At 41.1% G+C, this 21353-nt stretch overlaps 1 protein-coding gene across 1 annotated transcript; it reads right to left on the bottom strand.

Moving 5' to 3' along the window:
- Positions 1-952: 952 nt before the first annotated feature.
- On the bottom strand, positions 953-20748 carry LOC136332313 (zinc finger protein 112-like). Its single transcript, XM_066271864.1, has 5 exons — positions 20666-20748; positions 14997-15043; positions 11163-11289; positions 8994-9089; positions 953-4106 (listed from the first exon to the last, which is right to left on the bottom strand). Exons 2-5 carry the CDS (start codon positions 15009-15011, stop codon positions 1648-1650), a joined length of 2697 nt encoding a protein of 898 aa, XP_066127961.1. The 5' UTR covers positions 15012-15043; positions 20666-20748; the 3' UTR covers positions 953-1647.
- Between the last annotated feature and the right edge of the window lie 605 nt (positions 20749-21353).

The following is a 21353-nucleotide window of genomic DNA, read 5'->3' as shown; positions in this document are numbered from 1 at the left end:
CTATGGACACAGAGAAATTTATCCCAACTCCAATATATTCCCAGTTATAAAAAATCATCCTCATTGTACACATCCTTTCTCACTATTTTTAAAAAGTATTTTTTATTTATCTGAAGCGGGGAGGCAGAGAGACAGACTCCTGCATGCACCTGACAGGGATCCACCCAGCATGCCTACTAGGGGGCAATGCTCTGTCCATCGGGGTGCTGCTCCGTTGCAACTGGAGCCATTTTAGCGCCTGAAGTGGAGGCCATGGAGCCATCCTCAGCACCTGGGCCAACTTTGCTCCAATGGAGTTTTGGCTGTGGAAGGGGAAAAGGAGAGGGGGAAGGGTGGAGAAGCAGATGGGTACCTCTCCTGTGTCCCCTGGCCAGGAATCAAACCCGCAACTTCCACACACGGGGCCAATGCTCTACCACTGAGCCAACTGACCAGGGCCTTTCTCACTACTTTATCATAAATTTTATAATTTCCAGATGGGTATGCATATTTCACATTTTGACTCTTCTCTAACAAGCTTATACTTTTCACTCCCACCAACAAAATACATTGTTCTTGAAGATAGAAACTGCCAAGTAAAAGGCAATCATATCCTCATAATCAATGTTTGATAGAATGTTTTTAAAAATTCAATATATTGCCTTTCTTTGTGTGAGTAGGGGGATAAAGAACTTGACAAAATTAAAATCCTCCAAGCTCATCACAGATTCTGTCTAAAATGGTTTGAATTGGATAAAGACTGTAACTCTTAGAAATCAGTCAGACCAAATGGCTTTGACAGAAAGATGGGTACTGAAAACAAATACTGTAATTTTGATATTTATTAAGCAAGTATTTTTCACTAGTGACTATTTCTGACACTCTCCAAATATTACAGTAAAATCTGTGCCTTAACACACAGGCAGGAGTAAAAATTCAGTATGTAAAATGCAGCGTTCCATTTTTTCAAAGCTAACTGAAAACATCAGTTTGCACTATCATTGAAAGTGCAAATACAGACACACACAGAGCTAAACTTGAACCAACAGTATCCATTCAGCTCATCCCTACTTAAGATGGCATACAGGACAGAAATCACTCCTTTGAAAGGGTTATAACCAAGTTCATGTCATTTCAGATTACAATATTGCCTGGTGTTCCACATTTCAAATAGTATTTACCTACTTGATGTGATCATACCTAGGTTACTTGCAGTCCTCCAAATATATTTTTGGGGAAATTAAGCTAAATAAAATTTTCAATACATACTTTGTCATTTAGACAAAAGTACTGAGCACTTACATTGGGTTAGGCAACATCATAACTTTATAGACTTAGCAACGAATGAAGCTCTTCCCGTAAGCTTACATTCTAGTGGGTATGGATTCAGGCATGCTCATCAGTATACTTTCATTGAATTCCTCTTACCTTTTACAAACCCTAGTGCAACTAGTCAGTCACGTGCACTACATTTCTGACAAAATCCCTTGGAACTGCTCATTAGATGTCTGCTGTGTGGTCTCCTGACTATTTTGAAAGTAGAGGATGGGATGAAACATCACATCTTCATTAAAGAAATTCTTTGCCTACTAACTTATTACTAGAACTCCAGTAAATGGAAAAATTCAGCTCCCATTAGAAGACTTCAAAACAAAAGAGAATAGCATTTTAAAGGACTTCATTTCTGTATGGATTCTCTGGTGGATAATCCTTACCATATTCTATGCTCTTACAGAATTTATCACTATGAACTCTTTGATGAATTAGAAGTCCTGAGCTCCAACGGAAACCCTTACCACAGGCATCACATGTGTAGGGCTTCTCTCCTGTGTGGACTCTCTGATGAGCCTGAAGATTTGACCTCTGACTAAAGCCCTTTCCACACACCTCACATTTATATGGTTTTTCTCCAGTGTGAACTCTGTGATGGGCTTGAAGACTTGAAAACCCACTGAAACCCTTGCCACATTGTTCACATTTATAGGGTCTCCCTTCTGTGTGGACCCTTTGATGCGCTTGAAGGCGTGCACTCTCACTGAAGCGCTTCGTGCACACCTCACACTTGTATGGTTTCCCTCCTGTATGGACCCTCCGATGTGCTTCAAGGCGTGAACTCTGACTAAAGCCCTTCCCACACATCTCACATTTATATGGTTTCACTCTAGTGTGGACTCTCTGATGACCTTGAAGATATGCTCTCTGACTGAAGCCCTTCCCACATAGCTCACATATGTATGGTCTCTCTCCAGTGTGGACACTCTGATGGCTTTGAAGGTAAGATCGCTGACTGAAGCTCTTACCACACTCATCACATTGGTATGGCTTCTCTCCTGTGTGAACTCTCTGATGTGCCAGAAGAGTTGAAGCCTTACTGAAACCCTTATCACATTCCCCACATTTATAGGGTTTCTCTCCTGTGTGAACCCTTTGATGAATTTGAAGATTAAAGCTCCAGCTGAATCCCTTCCCACATTCCTCACATTTGTAGGGTTTTTCTCCAGTGTGGACCCTCTGATGGCCTTGAAGGTGTGAACTCCGACTGAAACCCTTTCCACATTCATCACACTTGTATGGTTTCTCTCCAGTGTGAACTCTTTGATGACCTTGAAGGTATGAATTGCGACTGAAGCCCCTCCCACACTCTTCACATTTGTATGGTTTTTCTCCAGTGTGGACTCTCTGGTGGGCTTGAAGGTATGAGCTCCGACTGAATCCCTTATCACACTCCTCACATTTGAAAGGCTTCTCTCCGGTGTGGACTCTCTGATGGACATTAAAAACTGATCTATGACTGAAGCCTTTACCACAAGCATTGCATTTGTATGGCTTCTCTCCAGTGTGTACTCTCTGATGACCTTTAAGTTTTGATGTCCAGTTGAAGCCATTCCCACACTCCTTATTGGGTTTCTCTCCAATGTGAATTTTCTGATGACCTTGAAGATATAAATTTTGGCCGAAGCTGTTACCATATGAATGTTTATATGGGATCTGAAGGTCCTGAAAATGTGAGGGCAGACTGAAGCCATTATCACCCTCCTCAGAATCATATGGAATCTCTTCCATGTGAACACTATGCCGAATATTAAGATTTGAGCTGCAAATGAAATCTTTCTCACACTCCACCTCCGAGTGCAGTTTCTCTTCAGTGTAGATTTTCTGAAGGAGTTGCCGACAAGAACTCTGATGAAAGACATTCCCATTCTCCTTATGGTCATGGGGTTCCTCCCCAGTACTAATCCTAAAAATACTATTGAGGTCTAAGCTTTGACTGAAGGCTCTCTTGTAACTATAAGATGTCTTTCCTGTGTGAATAAATTCATATATGTTAAGAGAGGAGCACTGGGGGTGACTCAAGTTTTCACCATATTCACATTTACACGGCTTCTCTTCTATATGTTCTTTGTGGTAGGATTGCAGATGTGAATCCTCAAAAACACAATCATCTCTATGAACACTCTGACGACTACGAAGAACAGAGTGATAACTACAGCCCTTTCCACATGGACTGTACGTATGGGGCTCCCCTTCTAACTGCTGTTGAACCTCAGAGCGGAAGTGATCACTGATGGCTTTTCTGTACTCATTACAGGCGTAGGGCTTCCACTCTGTTTGAATTTGGTCTGGATTATGCATTAAAACCTTCATGATGTCTTCTCCACAGTCATGGCAGCTGTGTTTTTCTGTTCTGTGTGTGCTCAGATTATCGTTATGACGTGAGATCCAACTGATGCTTTCACACTTACAGAAATTATTTTTCATGGAAATTTGCTGACATCTACATTGATAATTACTTGACCCTATCAGATACATTTTCCTCCAAGAATGCTGGGTGCTCCAAGATGAAAATTCTTGATTTTTTTTGTAATTAAAACCATCCCCTATATGAGCCGATATGTAGCTTCCATCTTCAGAAATCTGCATTGGTATTCCTGCCCCCACCTGGCAGGGAGAATCTCCCTGTCTTTGCAACTTAGAAGTATTCCCTTGACAATTTTTCATGGAATCTTGACACCTGGTTAACCTGCCTGCACTTTGTTGCGAGGTCTGCCAGGAGGAAAGCTCTTTGGAAGAAAGATAGCTTAATCCCACTTCTTGAATAGTCTCCACATTATGTTGGTTCTGGGCTCCTATAAGGATAAAGAGAATTTAGACGTACACAGTGAATGCTTTTATTCAGATTTCAAGATTTTGCACTTAGGTTGACACAAAATTTCAGTGAACTAGAGGAATACTCATGTGACTAACTCTAAGAATACCTAGAAAATGGCTCTTCTTTGGCTACATCAGGAATATAAGTAGAATTCATATAACTTGGGCTATCTAAATGCTTCAAACTCAGGGCTTTGCAACACAAGTTGGACTGTGTGACATTATGCTCCAACAATACCATGCACTGACTGCAGGGTAACACTTCCAGCATACCCAAAAGGTCTCAGCACTTAAACACTTAATACTCGTCCGTAAAGATACAGTTTAATATGTCGTATTTTTTGGAACTGATGTGGTAGCTTGAGGACTGAAAGCAGCTTGTCCAATTTCTTACAAAGCAGCAGTTTCAATACAAATTTGTACAAAATTTACGATCTAAGGTTCTCCCAAATATATGAGAGATTAAGTTTCTTTCTGACCAGTACTTTTAATATTAAAGGCATAGAGGGGAAAAAATGTAATTTCACTTAGTTTCAGCCTCTTATGAAAAAGATCACATATTTAAGTTTAATTTATTTCCTTTAGTCAATGGTGCAGACTGAAACCCATTGTCATTTCCTTTCCATATCTCAACATTTAAGTCTTATTTTAATATAAACAGTAGAGAGCTGATGAGAATTGTGTTGTCAAATTTATAAATCGACCTTCTTTGATGGAGGAAAAGAAAGCACTGAAAGACCTCACTTGAAGTGAGGAGAATTTACATCATCTTCTTAGTAATCTTTCTTTAAAGTTTGAGAAAATCAACCATTCCAGCATCCTATTCATTCAATAATGAAGATGTCACATTTATCACAAATAACAAATCATTCCTTTAAATTGGACAGTTAGCCACAATGATTTGAGAAAAATGTTTATATTTTCCTTTTCTCTTGTCTTTTAATAAATAATACTCAAAGAATATGAACTTAGAATACTGAATGTAAACTGTAATTGAAAAAAAAATTATTTTAAATAAAAGAATAAATAAAAGGATATCAACTCAGGCCACCAGGCTGCTGTATCCCTGCTTTGTTAATATGCTTTTAGGCCAGCTATTTTCAACCTTGTTGATCCCATGGTACACATAATTACTGAACTTCTGCAGTACACCAAAAAATTTTTTTGCTGATCTGACAAAGAAATAAAAGAGTAATTTTGATTCACTGACACCAAATGGCTATTGTGTTGGCTGTTGTCATTTTTCTTTTCTTTTTGACAGTCTAAGGGGAAATGGGTTAGTGCCCCTGACTAAATAGTCAGGTATTGCAGGTTTCAAAAATTCTTGTTGGCACGCTGATTGAAAATTGCTGTTTTAACCTCCCTGTCATTTGGACTTCCTGCATTCTCTACTTATTGATCAATTTAAGGATAGCCTTTTGCTTTTGTTGGTTGATGCAAAGTAAATCCTACTTTTGTTGACTACTGACTTGCAGGTTTGTTTTTTAAAAGTTCTGTTAGCTTTCTGCAAGGGTTTTTAACTCCATTTTCTCAAGCTGTTTGTCTATACTTCAGGTTACCTCAATATTTGTATTTTAACAATATATAATCTTTATAAAAATAAAGAATAATTAAAAAAAAAAGAAAATTGCTGTTTTAGATAGTAAAAAAAATTAAGGCATTTTCTGGACAGAAGATACAGTAATGTTTTGGTTAAGCTGCTGTGTATGCTACTTCTCTTAAATACACCAAAGCTTACCTTTCTTTTACAAAATACATTTAATTTTCACTGGAATTTTTATCTGTTTCTACTTCTTTTCCTCACAACTCAATGAAGTATAGATGTATTTTGGAAGATTATTATTTTTCTGTAACAGATATAGGCCTATTCATATTGTCTATTTTTTCTTATGTAAGTTTTGGCAAATTGTATCTTTCAAGAAGTTAGTCCATTTTATCTGGTTTATTAAATTTGTAGAGAGTTTATTCATAGTATTCCTTTATTATCTTTTAAAAGTCCCTAGGTTCTGATGTCTCTTCTTTCATTTCTGATTATTTGAAATTTGTGTCCTCTCTCTTTTTTCTTAGTTAGCCTGGCTAAATTTGCGTATCAATTTTACTCATCTTTCCCAAGAACCAGTTTTTGGTTTCACTGATTTTCTCTATGGATTTCTGATTTTCAATTTCATTGATTTCTGCTCTAATTCTTATCCTTTTCACCTGCTTACTCTGGATTTAATTTGCTCTTCTTTTTCTAGTTTCCTAAGGTGGATATTTAATTATTATTATTATTTTTTGTATTTTTCTGAAGCCAGAAACGGGGAGAGACAGTCAGACAGACTCCTGCATGCGCCCAACCGGGATCCACCCGGCACACCCACCAGGGGGCGACGCTCTGCCCACCAGGGGGTGATGCTCTGCCCCTCCGGGGCATCACTTTGTTGTGACTCGAGCCACTCTAGCGCCTGGGGCAGAGGCCGAGGAGCCATCCCCAGCGCCCAGGCCATCTTTGCTCCAGTGGAGCCTCGGCTACGGGAGGGGAAGAGAGAGACAGAGGGGAAGGAGAGGGGGAGGGGTGGAGAAGCAGATGGGCGCTTCTCCTGTGTGCCCTGGCCGGGAATCGAACCCGGGACTTCTGCACGCCAGGCTGACGCTCTACCACTGAGCCAACTGGCCAGGGCCCTAAGGTGGATATTTAAATGACTGACTTTATAGATTTTCTTTTCTTTCTTTCTTTTTGTTTTGACAGAGACAGAGAGAGAAAAAGATAGGGACAGACAGGAAGGGAGAGAGATGAAAAGTATCAATTCTTTGTTGCAGCTCCTTAGTTGTTCACTGATTGCTTTCTCATATGTGCCTTGATTGTGAGGCTACAGCAGAGTGAGTGACCCCCTGCTCAAGCCAGCGACCTTGGGCTCAAGCCAGCGATCATGGGGTCATGTCTATGATCTCTCACTCAAGCTGGTGAGCCCGAATTCAAGCTGGCAACCTTGGGGTTTTGAACCTGGGTCCTCTGCGTCCCTGTCTGCAGCTCTATCCACTGTGGCACTGCCTGGTCAGGCTTCCTATCTTTAATTAAAAAAATTATTGAGTGATTGATTTTAGAGAAAAGAAAGGAGAAACACTGATTTGTTGTTTCACTCATTCACGCACTCACTGGTTGACTCCTGTATGTGCCCTGACCAGAGATTGAACCTGCAACTTTGCTATATCTCAGTGCTCTAACCAACTGAGATATCTGGTCAGGGATCTTTTCTAATATAAGCATTCAATGCTATGAATTTTATTCTAAGCATTGCTTTTGCTGCATCTCACAAATTTTGATAAATTGTTTTCATTTTCATTTTGTCCAAAATATTTTTCATTTTTGAGATTTCTTCTTTGACATGTTATTTAGAAATGTGTTGTTTAACCTCCATGTATTTTGGGATTTCCCAGTGATTTAATTTACTGACATCTAATTTAATTTCACTGTGGTCTGAGAGCAGGCTTTTATGATTTTTATTCTTTTAAATTTGTTAAGGTGTGTTTTATGGCCTACACTTCATGGGAGTTTGAGATGAAGAGTTCTATTTTTCAGATGATCTACATTAACAATGGTTCCAACATGCAACTCTATGCCACAATGCTATCATTTTGGAATTAGTTTTAGCTCGGTCCACAAGTAAAAATAAATAATGTTATAAAAAGAAAAACAAGGTTATGTGGGGTGAGGGCAGAGAAACTCGGTTGTTTCTCTCTTTCACTGTAGGGAGTAACATTCAACTTGGGACAGAGGAGTAGAAGAAACATTATCAGGATGTTTGGACTCACATCAATGTCCAACCTGAAAATTCTACTTCAAAATTATAGTTAGGTCAAGAGACTGTATAGGTGTTAGAGGATGGGTATGGGGTGAGAGAAGGACAGAATGGGAAGACAAAGAGCTGGGCATGTGAATAAGGAAGTTATGGCCAGTGCCAAAGGGTCTCACTTGAAATAATTCCATGGGGAGGGCCTATCATAATGTTGGAATTGATAAAATTAGATGCTGACTCTAGTTGACTAGTTACTATTAACTATTTAGAAAAATAGCTACCTATTATGAATAATCAAGGACGTGTAAACAGAACTAGGACAAGCACTCATCAGATGACAAAAAGCATTCAGGAGTACCCTTTGATTACACTGATTTAGTCTATACCTACTAACTATCTCCAGGAGAATTAGTGACAGTGAAGACCATGTATCTATTAACCAATTCATTCATTCAAAATAAAGACAAAATCAAGTCAAGGAACCTGAAGCAGAAGAAATGATAGGGCCTGACCAGGCAGCGGCACAGTGGATAGAGCGTCGGACTGAGATGCGGAGGACCCAGGTTCGAGACCCTGGGTTGCCAGCTTGAGCATGGGCTCATCTGGTTTGAGCAAAGCTCACCAGCTTGGACCCAAGGTCGCTGGCTTGAGCAAAGGGTTACTCGGTCTGCTGTAGCCCCACGTCAAGGCACATATGAGAAAGCAATCAATGAACAACTAAAGTGCCACAACGAAAAACTGATGATTGATGCTTCTTATCTCTCTCCATTCCTGTCTGTCTGTCCCTATCTATCCCTCTCTCTGACTCTCTCTCTGTCTCTGTATTTAAAAAAAAGAAGAAGAAATGATAGGTCTGATGGGCAACCGTGGGGCAGTATAGCTGGAACAGAATGAATGAGCAAACAGACAATAGGAAGAAAATATGGAAAGCTAGAAGGGTTTGAGGGGAGAGACACCTTAAGGCCTAATAGTCACTTCAAGTACTTTAGATTTCACCATGTGTGAAAGGGAAAGCCATCAGTTTCAACAGCAAAGTGATGTTTCAGGAGGGGCTCTTGGGCTGCTGGCTTATTGCTGGACAGCTCTCACCTGAACACCCGTTTCTCTGGGTTTCTGACTCCGTCATCAAATGCTTTTCTTCTCTCTCCAACTGGGATATTAGGTCTGGTTTGAAGGACTGATTCCCTACAAAATGGCAAGAGAGTAAAATTATTAAATTTTGAAGAAGTCCAATTTATCTTTTTTATTTCTTTTTCTGAATCATGCTTTTGGTGTCCTATCTAAGATCGCTTTGAAGATTATGAAGATTTTTTCCTGTTTTCTTCTAGAAGTTTCATAGTTTTAGATTTACATTTGCTCTTATCTATTTTGAATTAAAATTTCTGTGAGATGTTGTTGAACAGTATATTAAAAAAACATAAATTTGAATTCAATTGAACAAGAACAGTGAGGGTCACAAGAACCGGTTACCGGAATGACTGAGTCATTTACTCAGGGCGGGAATAAGACATCCTGCTGCACTTTCCCCGAAGCGGGAACATGTGACCACTTGACTGCTGGTCTAGTTAATTATTTCAGGATGTGATGACCTTTCTTTGTTCCTAGAGGTTATGCACGAAGGGCCCTCCTGTAATAGCCTGCAGCCAAAATTTTCCCATAAAATAGGTAGAGTCACAGCCGTCCCTGAAGCTCTAGAGAACTCTTCCTCATCAATGCGCAGGTGATCAACTTTGAAGCCCCAGCCGGCGCTAACCGGTCTGGTGACTGTTCCTCCATGGTTTGGTGAGATTTGTACATACTCATATTTCTCTTTTTCTTAGTCTATTGCTTTAATTATATTCTAGAGCCCAGGCTGATGTTTCTCTGGTGATGTATAGCTTATCATTGTGTTGATTCTTCTTTATTCTACTTTAATTTACATAAGTTCAAACCCCTTTTGATATTGCCTTGATATTTTTGTTATTAATAAGTTCCCCCTAAAATCCATCCGTGAGTAACTGCATCTGTGTACCGTGCCTCCTGCACAGCACCGGTAAGGCATGCATACAGACGCACACAGATGTCCGAGGTTTCCATTCCACCTGCTGAAAAGACTGCACCTCTCCACTGAATTGCCTTGGCACCTGTAATGCAACTCAAATAGTTTGAGAATTGCTTCTTCCATAGATCCGAACCTGGGACTCCTGCCGCCAGGCCGACACTCTACCACTGAGCCAACCGGCCAGGGCCATGAGTGCCTTTTTTACAGAGGTTTGGGCCACACCATATAGTTGAATAATGTGGTTTATGGTGGGGGCTTTGGGCCACATTGTATCAGCTTGATTTCCAGAGAGGCTGGAAACTAAGGTTAACCACACAGGTGTCCAACCACATCTAAACGCCTGAGCCCCAGTGAACACTCTGGGCACCAAGGCTGGGACGCAGTAGTCCACGTGTGCTGTCACAGCAATGCTGGGAACAGCGGGGGTGCCTGTGCTGGCGCCTCGCCTGGACTCTGCCCAGGTGTCTCTTCCCTTGGTTGATTTTAACCTATTTCCTTTCCATGTAATAAACTTAGTAACCACGAGTATAACAGCTTCCAGTGAGTTCTGAGAGGCTTTCTAGCTAATTATCAAGCCTCAGGGTAGTCTTGGGGACCCCTGAACTTGCAAGTGGTGTCTTAAAGACTGTAGTGTTGGGGACTCCTGTATTCTGCATACACACTGAGGTATACGGATATAAAAGGAGATGGTGTATGTGAGTGACCTGCAGGTGGTCTAGAAAAAGTACTATGAATATACATACATTTTCATCCATATACAGACATTATATGGAGAAAGAAGAATCTGAGAATACATGATAAAGCGAAGGGGTAAAATGTTATTATGGGTGAATCTGGGTAAAAGGTATGTGGGTGTTTATGTTCTATATATTTTTACTTTCATAAGTGTTCTGTACTTTAAAGTCACTTACAAATACATTGTAAAAGCAATAAACCAAAATACCTCTGAAAAATCATGTTAATAAACAGCAACTGACATCCTGAGAAACGAAACCTGGAGCAACCAGTGGGGCAGGACACAATATGCTCACTGATAAAGGGCAGATTTTTACCTGGACGGTAACACCAGAAACATCTTGTCTTTGTTACACAGAGATTACTGGGACTTTTAGATGCCCAAGCTCAGAGAATGGTTTCAGGAATCCCAGATTTTCAAACACCTGAGCACACAGACTCCCAAGAGGCGACACTGAGATACAGAGGGCGCCCGTGCTCACCCACGGAGACCAGGTTCCTGAAGTTCTCCAGCATCACGTCTCGGTACAGCGTCCTCTGGGACGGGGCCAGCAGCCCCAGCTCCTCCTCTGAGAAGACCACGGCCACGTCCTTGAAGGTCACCGCCTCCTGCAACAGCCAACACACACAGAGAGGCAGCAATGAGAAAGGGTAAAGGATGGGAAACTGTTCTGGCTCCTGAGGCACCTCTCACATTTCAGGAGCTGCCTTCTGCTTGCCTTCCACACTGCTAATTCTGTTCACCAAAAGGGCTGCAGGAAAAGAAATCCTTGTATTCCAAATCACTACCTTTTGTTAGCAAACCTATAGGTAATCCCTGGAACTCTGCTGCATCATGAGCTGCTAATATTTTAAATTTTATTAATAATGTCATTTGCTCTGGAAAAGATTTAGTTCTGACCATGTGGGACAAATCTGTTTTCACTTTTACTCCTCTTATTTGAGATGCTGATCTTAGACTACCAGTCATCCTGGTTGCTCAAGTATGTAGATCATGCTCTGTGGCCCACTTGGCGTTGCAGCGTTTGTGGGGTTGTGGAATGGACCCAGCTCTGGATCCTGACTGCCTGTGTTCACAGTGGAATGCTCTACCCCATGCTAGCAGCGTGACCTGCACAAGCTCCTCATCTGCATGCTAATACCTATACCAGGGGTCCCCAAACTTTTTACACAGAGGGCCAGTTCACTGTCCCTCAGATGGTTGGAGAGCCGGACTATAAAAAAAAAAACTATGAACAAATCCCTATGCACACTGCACATATCTTATTTTAAAGTTAAAAAAAAAAACACAGGAACAAATACAATATTTAAAATAAAGAACAAGTAAATTTAAATCAACAAACTGACCAGTATTTCAATGGGAACTATGCTCCTTTCACTGACCACCAATGAAAGAGGTACCCCTTCTGGAAGTGTGGCGGGGGCCGGATAAATGGCCTCAGGGGGCCGCATGTGGCCCGTGGGCCGTAGTTTGGGGACCCCTGACCTATACTGTCAGGTACTGGTGATAAAATGAGCAACTATAGGTAAAGTACCTAGGAAAGGGGTTGGCACATAGTATTCACCCGCTAAATGTTAGCTACTATTGTGATTATTATTATCAGCATCTGTCATCCCATTTCAAGGCTACATAGTAATTCAAGTAATTGATGGACTAGAATATACTGTCCTGACCCAAATAATGCACACTTACTGAGTTTTAGATCATCTGTTATAAACAATGTTGTAATAAAAGTCCTTTCACAGAGAACTTAGTCCCCGAAAGTCTGTTAATTCCTTAAAATAAATTCCAAAAAGTAGAAATGGCAAATTTTGAAGAATAATAACCTTTAAAGTTTTGAAATCATAATAGCAGGTATTTCCTTCATAAAAGTTTTTCTGGCCCTGGCAGGTTGGCTCAGCGGTAGAGCATCGGCCTGGCGTGCGGGGGACCTGGGTTCGATTCCCGGCCAGGGCACATAGGAGAGGCGCCCATTTGCTTCTCCACCTCCCCTCCTTCCTCTCTGTCTCTCTCTTCCCCTCCCGCAGCCAAGGCTCCATGGGAGCAAAGATGGCCCGGGCGCTGGGGATGGCTCCTTGGCCTCTGCCCCAGGCGCTAGAGTGGCTCTGGTCGCGGCAGAGCGACCCCCCCCCCCCGAGGGGCAGAGCATCGCCCCCTGCTGGGCGTGCCTGGTGGATCTCAGTCGGGCGCATGTGGGAGTCTGTCTGACTGTCTCTCCCCGTTTCCAGCTTCAGAAAAATACAAAAAAAAAAAAAAATTTTTCCAACTTATTCTTCCAAGAAAATGTAAATCCCTAAACCTCTTCACCCTGGCCAACACTGAACATGAAGACTTAAAAAAAAAAAAAAACTTTGATAATATCATAAGTAAATTTAGGAAGTAAAAAACAGTTACTTTAAAATATACTACTCACAAAAATGAGGGGATATTTCAAAATAAATATGAAGCAATAAAATATCCCCTCATTTTTATGAGCAGTGTATTTTCAGCCTGACCAGGCGGTGGCACAGTGGATAGAGTGTTGGCCTAGGATACAGAGGACCCAGGTTCGAAAACCTGAGGTCACTTGCTTGAGTGCGCACTCATCTGGCTTAAGCATGAGCTTACCAGTTTGAGTACCTGGTCACTGGCTTGAGTGTGGGATCACAGACATGACACCATGCATGGTCACTGGCTTGAGCCCAAAGGTCACTGGCTTGAGTCAAAGGTCACTGGTTTAAGACGAGGTCTCTGGCTTGAGCAAGGGATCACTGGCTCAACTGGAGCCCCTTGGTCAAGGCACATATGAGAAAGCAATCAATGAACAACTTAAGTGTTGCAACTACAATTTGATGCTTCTCATCTCTCTCCCTTCCTGTCTGTCCCTGTCTCTCTTGCACTAAAAAAAATAAATATATCTATATTTTTCCACAAAATTGATTAATAATAAAAATCATTATCTTTTCATTTATTTGATGGCCATTTCTAGTTCTCGTTTTGTAATAATGCTAATTTGGGGGACAGTAAGGTCTTTTCTCTGTGTTTGCTGTAAATATTTTTCATTCCACTTAGCTATTTGTCTTTTGCTTAAAAAAATAAAATAAAATAAAAGACAAATAGCAAGAGTGGGCGAGAATCCCTGGAACATAAGAACAAATTATATTAGCACTCTCTCATGCCCTCGCTCGACGGCTTGGTTGGCTGGGGCACCGTCCCAACATGCAGAGGTTGCCAGTTTGATTCCAGTCGGGCACATACAGGAACAGATGTTTCTGTCTCTCTCTTGCTCTCTCTCCCCATCCTCTCTCTCTAAAATCAATAAAGTTAAAAAAAATTTTAAATAGAATTCTTTCAGAATTGCTTTTTTAGTAAAGATTCTATGTAGGAAAACTGATACTGCTATGTGAAACTGCACGAATCCTTGAGAACTTAAAAGTTTGCGAACAGGGAGTAGTGAAAAAGGGGTATAACATTCATTGAAATAATATTAGATGACAAAAATTAAGTGCTATAATTTTAACTGAAAATAAAAACCAATTCATAATTGTATCTATTATTGCAACTACAGTTATGAAGGCACATAAAACCTGACCATGGAAAAAAATAGGTAATTTGCAAGAAGGGTAATCATGTGTGGGTTTTTCTTTTCTTTTTTTAAAAATTTTTCTTAAGTGAGAAGTGGGAAGGAAGAGACAGACTCCCACATGCGCCCCAACCAGGATCCACCTAGCAACCCTCTTACAGGGTGATGCTCTGCCAATCTGGGGCTGTTGCTCCATTGCTTGGCAACCAAGCTATTTTAGCATCTGCGGCAAGGCCATGGAACAATTCTCAGCGCCGAGGGCCAACTTGCTCCAACCGAGCCATGGCTATGGGAGGAGAAGAGAGAGATATAAAGAAAGAAGGGGGGTGGAGAAGCAGATGGTTGCTTCTCCTGTGTGCCCTGACCGGGAATCGAACCTGGGATGTCCATACGCCAGGCCAAAGCTCTACCTCTGAGCCAACTGGCCAGGGCCATTTTTTCATTTTTTTAATTTCTAGCCTTTTACACTATTATTTGTGAAATTATAAAAAAGAAAAAACTAAAAGGAAAAAAATTAAATTCAAAAGAAAAAGCATGTCATGTAAATGGTATTAAATGACTGCTGTCATTCTTTACAAAGATATATACTTACTAAAACATAACATGTTAAGTGACAGAAATGCCCATGATGAAGTGGGCATATGGTAGGTAGTTTGTTGAGTTGTGCACTTCAAACCTGTTTGGTTTTACAAACCAATGCCATCCCAATAAATTCAATAAAATTTAAAAAAAGAAAAAGAAAAAGTAACTCACCTGGAACTTGGTCATATCTCCTTCTTTTCCTAGGGAAAGGCAGAGCCCTGAGAAGGCAGAATGAGATAAGGAAGAAGGCATGAGAGAAAGGGAAATAGATCCTTGTGCAAACTGGAAAAGGGCGTCCCTTCTCCCAGGCAAACGCTGCCACACATGCCCTCGCAGGCAGAGCGCGGGCTGGATTCCAGCTACCGCTAGGCTATTCCAGAAGGATGCCTGTGTGCATGAGACTGCCAACATGGCTGCACCCAGCAGTCCTCACGCACCTCATGGCTCCTGAGGTGCCCGTTCTGATCCTGAGAAATGTGGGAAAGACAGGCGCTGAAATGTACTAGGTAAAGTACACTCTGGTGACGCTTTTGAAACCCAACACTGTTATATATTGGCTGTACATCCGCTATATACTGGTACCACTATATGTTTAAATGCATGGTTAAATTAATAACCCCTCTGTTTCACTTCTGTGATCCACAACATTAGGATAATAACACCAACACTGTAAGACTGTTGTTAGGATTGTATGCGTTTAGTGGAAAACTGTCGTAACATGTACCAATGTTTTCTATTACTTTGTAGCTGCAGAGAAGCAGATATCACTCTACAGTCTACATCATAAAACTGGCTTTGCAGTTGTGTCTTGTAAGACTTCTATGTAGCAGGGATTATCGCTTCTTATTTAATCATTTGTGGCCTGGGTAATAATATGTGGTTAGACATTGAGACCACCCTTCTAATAGGTTTAATGACTGGTGATGACTCTCCCTGAATCTGGAGGAGGCACAAATGGTACACCTTTTTCTCACATGGATATAATGAGAGATTTAAAAAGCCCATGATGCTACTACATTTGTCATCTGTGAAAAGTGTTGGCTGTTCTGACCCTTGGAAGGATTTAGAGACCAAGAGTTTAGTTTCTTGGTCTCAAGATTACTCACTGTTCTCAACAGAGATTTACTGTTATTGACTGTTACTAGGTAACTTCAAGGTCATCTATGAAATAGAAAGAACTCAAAAAAGGGCTAATCCTGGGCTATGAATAAGGCAGAGACTTTCAGCAGAACCTAGAGAGGTCTTCTGCTTCTCCATTAGAGAACCCACCCCTCCCAAGTCCCTGCTCACAAGGCCAGTGCTGCAGAATCCACGGAATGTCCACATAACTACCAAGAACAAGTGTTAACTTGGCCTCATACAAACTGAGTTTCTTTCACTTACCCAACATTTCTGGATCACCTTCTAAAAGGGATATAGTTCCCAGCTCTGTATTTGCACAGAGCCAAATATGGGAGAACATTTAGCTAATCAGCAATTACATGACACACTGATAGAGGCTAGAGCAAAGCTGAAGAGGATCCTCTGGGAGAACATGGAAAGGCCCCAAACCCAGACTGAAAACATGGCTTGATCTTAGCCCTGGAAGATGACAGAGCTGTAAGCCACTAATCAGAGTGCTCCAACAGAATGGTGGGAGGAGGAAACCTGGGCTAATAAGGAAGTAGAAAGGTGGTGAGAAGTCAGGAGCCAAATCCCGTGCTTTAGAGGAATTGCCTCGTTTAATCCTCACAACAACATGAGAGATTGGGACGGTTTCTACAGCTCAGAATAGCAGGGGGGGGGGGGGAGCTGAAGAGAAGATATATTGATATATCTGATAGACATCAATAGTAACTAGGGAAATGTACATTAAAGTTACAATGAGATACCGATACACACCTATTAGAATGTCTAGAATTTAAAAAGACAGTAATAAGTGCTTGAGAAGGTGTGTAGCAAGTTACTCTCAAACACCATTGAACAGTTGGACTGTTTCTTATAAAGTTCAACATACACTTTCCCTATTACCCAGCAAACCCATTCCTGATTATGTATTCTAGAGAAATAAGCACAAAAACTTGTACACAAATGTTTATAGCATCTTATTCATAACTTCCCAAACAATCCAAACTGGAAACAACCCAAACACTGTTCAGTGGGTGAATGAATAAACTATGGTATGTTCATAATTACAATATTAACCAGCAAGAAAAAGAAATGAAGTACTAATACACACATACATTATGCTGGAAGAATGCAGCCTCTAGAGATTCTTTTTGACATCAATCCATTCATATGACATTCTCAAAAAGACAAAAGTGTAGGGTGATAGTGGTTGCGGGTGGCTGGTTATAGGTGTGTTAAGGGAGGATTATAAAGGAAAACAAGAGGGGAGTTTTGGGGGGTTATAGAACTGTTATGTATCGATTATGGTGGTAATTATACAAATCTACACCCATGTTAAAATAAACAGAATTATACCCCTAAAAATAAAGAGTTAATTGTACTATATGATACTTGTTTTAAAAAACTCTGTTTTCTGGCCCTGCCAAGTTAGCTCAGTAGGTTAGAGTGTCATCCCAAAACACCAAGGTGCAGGTTCAATACCTGGTCAGAGCACATATGGGAGTGACCATACACATACAACTAAGTGGTACAACAAAAGAAAATGCTTCTCCCCAGCCCCGTCTCTCTAAAAGCAATCATTAAAACAAACAAACAAAAACCCTGTTTCCTCATCTTAAAATGAAGGTAATAACAGGTTTGTTATGAAAAGTTAATATCTGTAAACCAATGGCAACACTGCCTCACTCATAAAACACAATATATTGTTAGCTGTTATAATTTCTAATAATGTGGTTCTTAAGAAATTTGTTTTAAATCATCAAAATAATTGCTCATCACTCTGGCTGGGTAGCTCAATGGATAAAACATCATCCTGGTGTGCTGAGGCCATGGGTTCGATTCCTGGTCGGGGCACATACAAGAGGCAACCAATGAGGACACAACTAAATGGAACAAAGTGGAATGGCTACTTGATGCTTCTCTCTTTCTCGCTCTCTCAAATCAATAAAAATTTAAAAAAATAATTGCTCATCAACTTTTTAATCCTCTGAAATAGTTGAATTCTATTGCTCACCAACATTATGGGTAATAAAGGAATATCTCTACGGGTTATTTCTATTCCATTTTGCCAACTCCAATTTCAAAAATTCTGGACTGCAATCCTGATGCCAGCTGTCTTGAGTTACTACTCTAACTACAAACCTTGCCAACCTTGCACTTCGTGTGGGCACACAGAGAACATGACATGACCCCAGCAACAGAAGAACTTTCAGTATATGGAAAGACAGAAATAAGAAACAAAGAGGCCAAGACACAGATAAGTCAGATTGTGTATGAGAAAACAAAACTCATCAGTGTCTTTACACTGTCCAAAGTGCAACACTGTTCCCTTAGTTTTCTCAAGTAAATCAGCATTCTCCAAGCTGCAAAGACTGAACACCTCAGAGTAGCTGCTAACATCTCCCTTTCTTGGTCTTAGATATAAATAATGTATGGTAATACCCTTTTGGCAATTATGACAATAAATCAATCACTATCATACTGTGGATAAAAAAGGGGCCACATGATACAGGCTCAGGGAAAGCCTGAGTGGTGGCCTTGCAAAAACGCAAGAGACCTAAAGGAACCCCACAGGATGGCCTGAGATTAAAACTCTCTAACTAAAAGCAGTTCATGATGGGTAGACATGTCCTAGGGTGGTGTTTTTCTCTAACCAAGTCCATACTTACCTTAATTGAGCCTGTCTATTGTCTTTTTGCATCTATAATAATGTACCCGATAACATACCTTTGAAATGTACAGTAATATTCTTTTCCTGCCTCCTAAGGGTGGCCACCCAACCAGAGCAGGAAACACAGGACCCGTCATGGTTATTACCATCATGTTAATTGTTAACTATCTTAAACTTGCCTATGTAAAATAAGTATGTGTCTATACATTTTGCTTTTTATCCAATCCCAAAGATGTCCCTGCTTTGCTTTCTCCCAACTCCCTAATCTATCACCAGTGGTTTCACGCAACCCCCACAAGTCTTTCCCTTTGGCTCTAATGTATAAAATAAGTTGTTAAACTGCCATTTTCCGGAGCATTTTCTCAATCCGTTGAGATTTTGCTTCTCAGCAATTGTCTATGTTGGCTCAAATAAACTCATCAAAATTCATATAGCTTTGGATGTTTCTTACATTAACAATACAGACTCAGTGTTGGGGATTTGCTTTAAAACACAAAAATCTGGAAAGCATGGGTTGATACAAGACTGACAAATGTTAACAAAGGTTGACTTTGGCTGATGGTTCCACAGGGGTTCATTATTTTATTATTACATGTGGCTATGATTATAAGTTTCCATAGTAAAAAACCTAAGGGGAAAATAACACGTATAATACACATTTTGTAAAACTTCCATAAAAACCCCAAAATAAATTTATGGAACAGGAAAACCCTCTCTCTGTATCCTGTGGCCACAGGTATTTTTTCCTTATACTTCATATATTTTCTTAATTATTTAAAATAAGCAATCATTTCTATAATCAGAATTTGAACTATAAATAGTATTTCAAATAAAGTACAATTATATTTCAGGTGACTACAAAAATCTTATCAAAAACTCAAAAGCTCCCTGACACAGCTTTCATGGCCCTCCACAAAAACCCAAAACAGGGCTTCTCAACTTGATTCTAAACACATTAAGAACTAAGACAATCAATTGAAACTTCCTAAATTCAAAGACCCAGATAAGCGTCTTACTACGTGATTCAGGATAAAAAACTTAAGCTCTTTCTGTCTGTTTCCTCGTCTTTAACATGAGAATAACAGTAACCTCAACCCCCAATGGGATCTTGTGAAGATTAAATGATAACTCATATAGACCTAGAATAATACTTAGCATTCAGTGTTTAAACATCATCATTACTCGTGCCCATCCATCCCTTCCTGCATTATTCAACAAATATCAGGGCAACTTGAAGCAGACGAATGTGCGGATGAGTGAAGGAACTATCTTCTCCCCTGAAAATATAACAAAAGAGGAATATGCCAAATCCTCCTCAGGTGAGGGTCCGCTGCCAGGAGCCAAAGGGTCATCTCCCTTCCTCCTGCAGTCTTTTTCAAGAAGTCAAAGCAGGGATGGAAAGGAGGCTGAGAAATTAGAACTCTTGAGAACTCCCGCATACACGACAGTGACATTACGGTGACATCCCAGACAATGACCCTCGCCAAAAATTAAGTTTAAAAGCATTATTAGAAATCCAGCACAGGTCGCTTCCTTCAGAGATGAGAAGGACCAGGGAACTCTGACCCCAACCGGCTCCACGGAAGCCTCCAGGAAACGGAGCGCTTCTCCGGAGAATGCAAAGTGCTGGGAATCAGAGGCGTATCTTGTACCACAAGCCAGGTTCTAAGTCATTCACTTTTTACATTCTCATTTAACTCTCAAAATAGTTCTATTAGGCAGACACTAACACCAACTTAAAGAGGAAACAGGCAGAGACATCAGGATGCTCTCCGAACATTCTACTGCTAGGAAGCAGCAGTGCTGGCCGGTGGTCAGGAAAAGACGGAACCCCGGAGACCTTAAATTCAGCGCCCTGCGACCCCGGCCGGGGCCCTAAGCCGGCGCTGCGCCCACCGCCCCACGGTCCTGCAGGCTCATTCAAAGGGAACACAGGCCCGCCCTTCAACGCGGGCGGAGTCTCCTCCTCACGATCTACGGCCAGCTCGCTACTGGCCCACAGCAAAACGAAGGAAGGTCGGCCTGCGCGCTGGGAACCGGACACCGGGAGGTGCGGTCTCACCTTTCCGCGAGGAATGAAGGCCGCGGCCTCGGGTACCTGGGGCGGAAGTGACTCTTTCTACAGAGACCGCCTGGACTACGCCTCCCAGAATTCCCTACGGGAACAGGGACACAGCCTCAACCACCTGGAGCGGAAATTATCCAACGTGTTCCCGGACTACACTTCCCAGAATTCCCAGGCCACTTCGCGGACTTCCCAAGCGTGCGGATCCACAACCAATTACACAACCCCGTCTTCCTGGAGCCCAGTTGCTTCTAAGCATAGAGAACTGCATTATATATTTGTGTATTTTCTCCAACCAACAATGCCTTAAAGACTTCTTTTGGGGACTGTAGTTGTCTCAAACCCCATGGATCTTCTGAACCACGCTTCCCAAATCTTCTGAGGGGCAGCCCTTTCTGCAAGGATGCCCTTTTCTTTCGGGTAGTCAGTATTTGGATAGTTGTTACTCTCTTTAGGAAAGTCCGTCTGAATTTTGTACTGCTCACAAAAATTAGGGGATATTTCAAAATAAATATGAAGCTCTAAAAAGCATTTTGAAATATAGAATAAAAAAGGCTCTTAGCATAAATAACTTCATTTAGCTTCTCTATCTTAAAACTCTAAATCACCCCAGAACTTACTTAGGTCTAAAACTCCCCCCCCCCCCCCCCCCCCCCCCCGCCTTGAAGTGAGTTTCGCCAAATTG

This window comes from Saccopteryx bilineata, chromosome 3 (assembly GCF_036850765.1).
Source record: "Saccopteryx bilineata isolate mSacBil1 chromosome 3, mSacBil1_pri_phased_curated, whole genome shotgun sequence".
NCBI lineage: Eukaryota > Metazoa > Chordata > Mammalia > Chiroptera > Emballonuridae > Saccopteryx > Saccopteryx bilineata.
The sequence above is the reverse complement of the archived record's forward strand: the minus strand, read 5'-3'. Positions and strand labels throughout refer to the sequence as shown.